Raw genomic sequence first — 3,572 nt, forward strand, 5'->3', positions numbered from 1 at the left:
TCTTCCATACCAAAGGCCAAACATGACCGACTCCTAAATGATAGTAAGAATTTGATTAATTATTAGTGTCACTTTAATCAATAGTTTTTTAAATTAAAAATAATTATGTAAACTCATTCCTTTAGTTTTTGCCTGAGAAAAAGCTCCACCACAATAAATAAGTTGCCAATTTTTTACGTGAGAATTTGTATACTTCCTTCATTTTCTCTTTTGAAAAGTATAAAAGAGACATGCAACCCTATTGACTAATTTATAATTACTTAAGCACTAATGAGAATCTAAAAGTAAAGTAGACACTATCTATATATATAACATAGTCTTATTCTTGCTGCATTACAAAGCAATAGGCAATTTTAGAAAACAAATAAATAAATGTCGTCTAAAGTTGGTTCTCCTCTTTGCTTGATAGTCTTCTTCTTCCTCTTCTTAACCTTCACATATGCAACAAAACCTGGCCATGTTTCTTCCCCTATCATTTCAACCAATACTCAAAATGAGGTAAGTTACTTTCATTCATATCATATTATCAAAATCGTCTTCAAAGACGTGTAAAACAGATTAGTGTACATAATCTCAAATATTTCATGATTAAATCGTGATTAAATAGAATCTGTATTTATTTTTCACTGTTAAACTGTGAATAACCTATACATCACCTCTAAAATCTTGAGACGATTTTTCTTATTATACACAATTTATTAAATCAAATTCTACTTTTTGATTGATAATCTTCTTTTCTTAAACGTGATAATTGAAGGTATTGGAAGATGAAAAGGTAGACATAGAAGAAAATTGTGAAGGTATTAATGAAGATGATTGTTTGATGAGAAGAACACTTGCAGCTCATACTGATTATATCTACACACAAAAGCAAAATCCATAGCTTTAAACATCGTTTTTTATACAATTATAAGTTTTCATATGACATTATATTTTGAACTTTGAAGATTTAGATATGTACTGGTAATATGTTTTTTTTTTTTGTGTATATTAATTTTGGTAGATAAACATTTTGATATATTTTAATCTATACATAATTTAAGTTCTTTTTTGGGGGGTGGGGGTAGAAATGTTTCCAGTTTTATTAGCAATATAAAAGTATAAGCTGTAAAGTTGGGACTTGTTTGGCACATAGCCAACAAGATGGATCCAAAGTCACTTGTTTTGTAAAGTGAATAATAACTTTTGCAGGAGAAAGTAAAGCTAAAAATTATTGATTATTCTTGTTCACTTTTTATTTAAAACATTAGAGACATGAATAAGAATGTTTAATGATGACTTTAATTATAAATTATTGACAAACTCATACTAGTAAACTCAATTATAATTTTGTGTCTACTCGTTTTCAGCTTTTATTGTCTACCCAATGAAATATTTATTTTATAGATAAAAAGAAATATTTTGTTTTTATCAATTATACATAGTAATTGAATGGAATACTTATAATAATTATAATTTTTTAAAAATATTTTATTTTATATTTATCAAAAGACAATTATATCCATACTTTTATACATTCATCAATGAAATTTTGTTTCATGTATTTTATTAAATATTATTTAATAATCAATAATTGGCTCGTATTTTTTTACGTCAAATATTTATTCCATATTCGTTGTTGCTAGGTATAAGAGTGAGGTTGAGTACATGATCCCAGCTCAAGCCACACCTAATGTTCTTTGGGTTCAGATCCTTTTACAACATCTATTGTTCCATTTTCTGGGAAATGCTCTTTTTTTCTTTATATAATCAAATATGAAATCATAGAGAATAAGGGATATTCTAAACTGATAACACTACAACTTATAAAAAAAAACTCAAATATGCTCATTCTATTTTATGGTCTACGTTGCACATTTTGAGAAATTCGAAAATATCATTTTTAATCACATAATTTTCGCTAATCACAATTTAGATCCCACAAGTCTTCGTAATTCAACCACATATCTCATTTTTGCTAAAATATGATTTGGAGACATAAAGTCACCTGAATGCTTTCAAGACAACAACAATATTACGACATTGGCAATTTTATAGGTCAACTTATATTTTAGCTGATTTTATGTTATAAATTAAAAAACGAATACGTTAATTCATTGAAATATGTTACACATACATTAAAAAAATCACACATTAATTAAAGTAAAATCAAAATGTACTGACCATACATAAGTTGTTTCGAAAATACAAAAAAGAAACACAACCAAACATAAATTATTAAGTATGTCTAACCTCCGACTTCTCGGAGTGTGCTGCAAGGCATTTCGTGCACGACAATAATGCCTTCTACGAGGGCCAATTGGGGTCTGCCTTCCTCAAAAAGTCATGTCTCTATGCCAGATATCGTCATATCTACAATACGCCGACAGATGCTACTTACGTCCTAGGTGTGGTCATCCCTAACCTCAAGTACCTCCTGATTAAACGACTTATGTAATTTTCCATGAGCGTCTGGTGTCATGATAAGGTGTGACACCCTATAGAACCATGTCATGTAGCCATCTGCATAGGCCTAATGTACATGAGCTAGCACCCTGCGATACTCCTCTGGTTTCAAATGACTCTCGAAATCATCAAGTATCGCATCAAGATCTATGCGACAGACGGTTAGAGTTTGCTGACTCTGAGGGGTGTCTTGGAATAATCTACAAATACCCGAACTGGCGCATCACTCGATCGGGAACATACATATACATCATATCTGATCCACATGCCAGTCATCCGGATTATAACGAAATGAGGTCCAGTTGACGCATCTGGAGATGATTGTTGTATGGGCAGAAGGAAATTTCATATGCTATAGTGCAATCAAGATACACTCGGAAGGGCTTTCTCCCCTAATTCTGTTCGGGCAGTTTTCAGCCGTTACATATGTAATAAAACCAGAAAGTCACATCAAAATTCAACCAAAATACATCCATGCACAAACCTCCAACCAAATGGCAATGCATGTCCATATCAACTACCGATTTCAATTTTACTACTATCTAATGCAACTTAAACAACCTATGTTACCTAAAACATCATTCAAAACACAAAAAAATGAAATGAGATACTTATCAAATTAGAGTTGTGGATGAAGAGCTTGAATGAAGTGAGTAAGAATGGAATGAAATGCAGCAAATGAAATAGAGTGAAGTAAATGAAGCTTACTCAAATAAGGTTTGGAAATTGTTTGCATCAAAAGAGCTCACATGGAGTTTTTAAAGTGATTTTTTTTAGAAAATGGAGGAGGAAGAGGGAAGGGTGTGACACGGGTTAATGAATAAAACGCGTACGAAGGCGCATCTTCGTACAACTCCCTCAATTTTGAATTAAGGGTGTTTACGGAGATGCATCTCCGGATTCACCCTTATGTCATACGGAGATACATATATGGATTAAATTTTGGCAAAATAAGGGTGGCTCATCCATTTGTGCTGAATGGTGTGTCTGGATATGCATCTTCGGATGGTAGGGGAAGTTTTGGCTTTTCACCGTGGCAGGGAGCACCCCATGTGATCTAGAGAGTAAATCCCCATTTTTTTACACGTGATCCATTGTGATAACTAACCAACTATCTTATTTTCCCA

General features: G+C 32.0%; 1 protein-coding gene across 1 annotated transcript; it reads left to right on the forward strand.

Annotated features, from left to right (window-relative positions):
* Positions 1-240: 240 nt before the first annotated feature.
* On the forward strand, positions 241-1,220 carry LOC127097460 (phytosulfokines). Its single transcript, XM_051035953.1, has 2 exons — positions 241-498; positions 758-1,220. The coding sequence occupies exons 1-2, from the start codon at positions 373-375 to the stop codon at positions 881-883; spliced, it is 252 nt and encodes an 83-aa protein (XP_050891910.1). The 5' UTR covers positions 241-372; the 3' UTR covers positions 884-1,220.
* The last annotated feature ends 2,352 nt before the right edge of the window (positions 1,221-3,572 follow it).

Source organism: Lathyrus oleraceus, chromosome 6 (assembly GCF_024323335.1).
Source record: "Lathyrus oleraceus cultivar Zhongwan6 chromosome 6, CAAS_Psat_ZW6_1.0, whole genome shotgun sequence".
In the NCBI taxonomy this organism is placed as follows: Eukaryota; Viridiplantae; Streptophyta; class Magnoliopsida; order Fabales; family Fabaceae; genus Lathyrus; species Lathyrus oleraceus.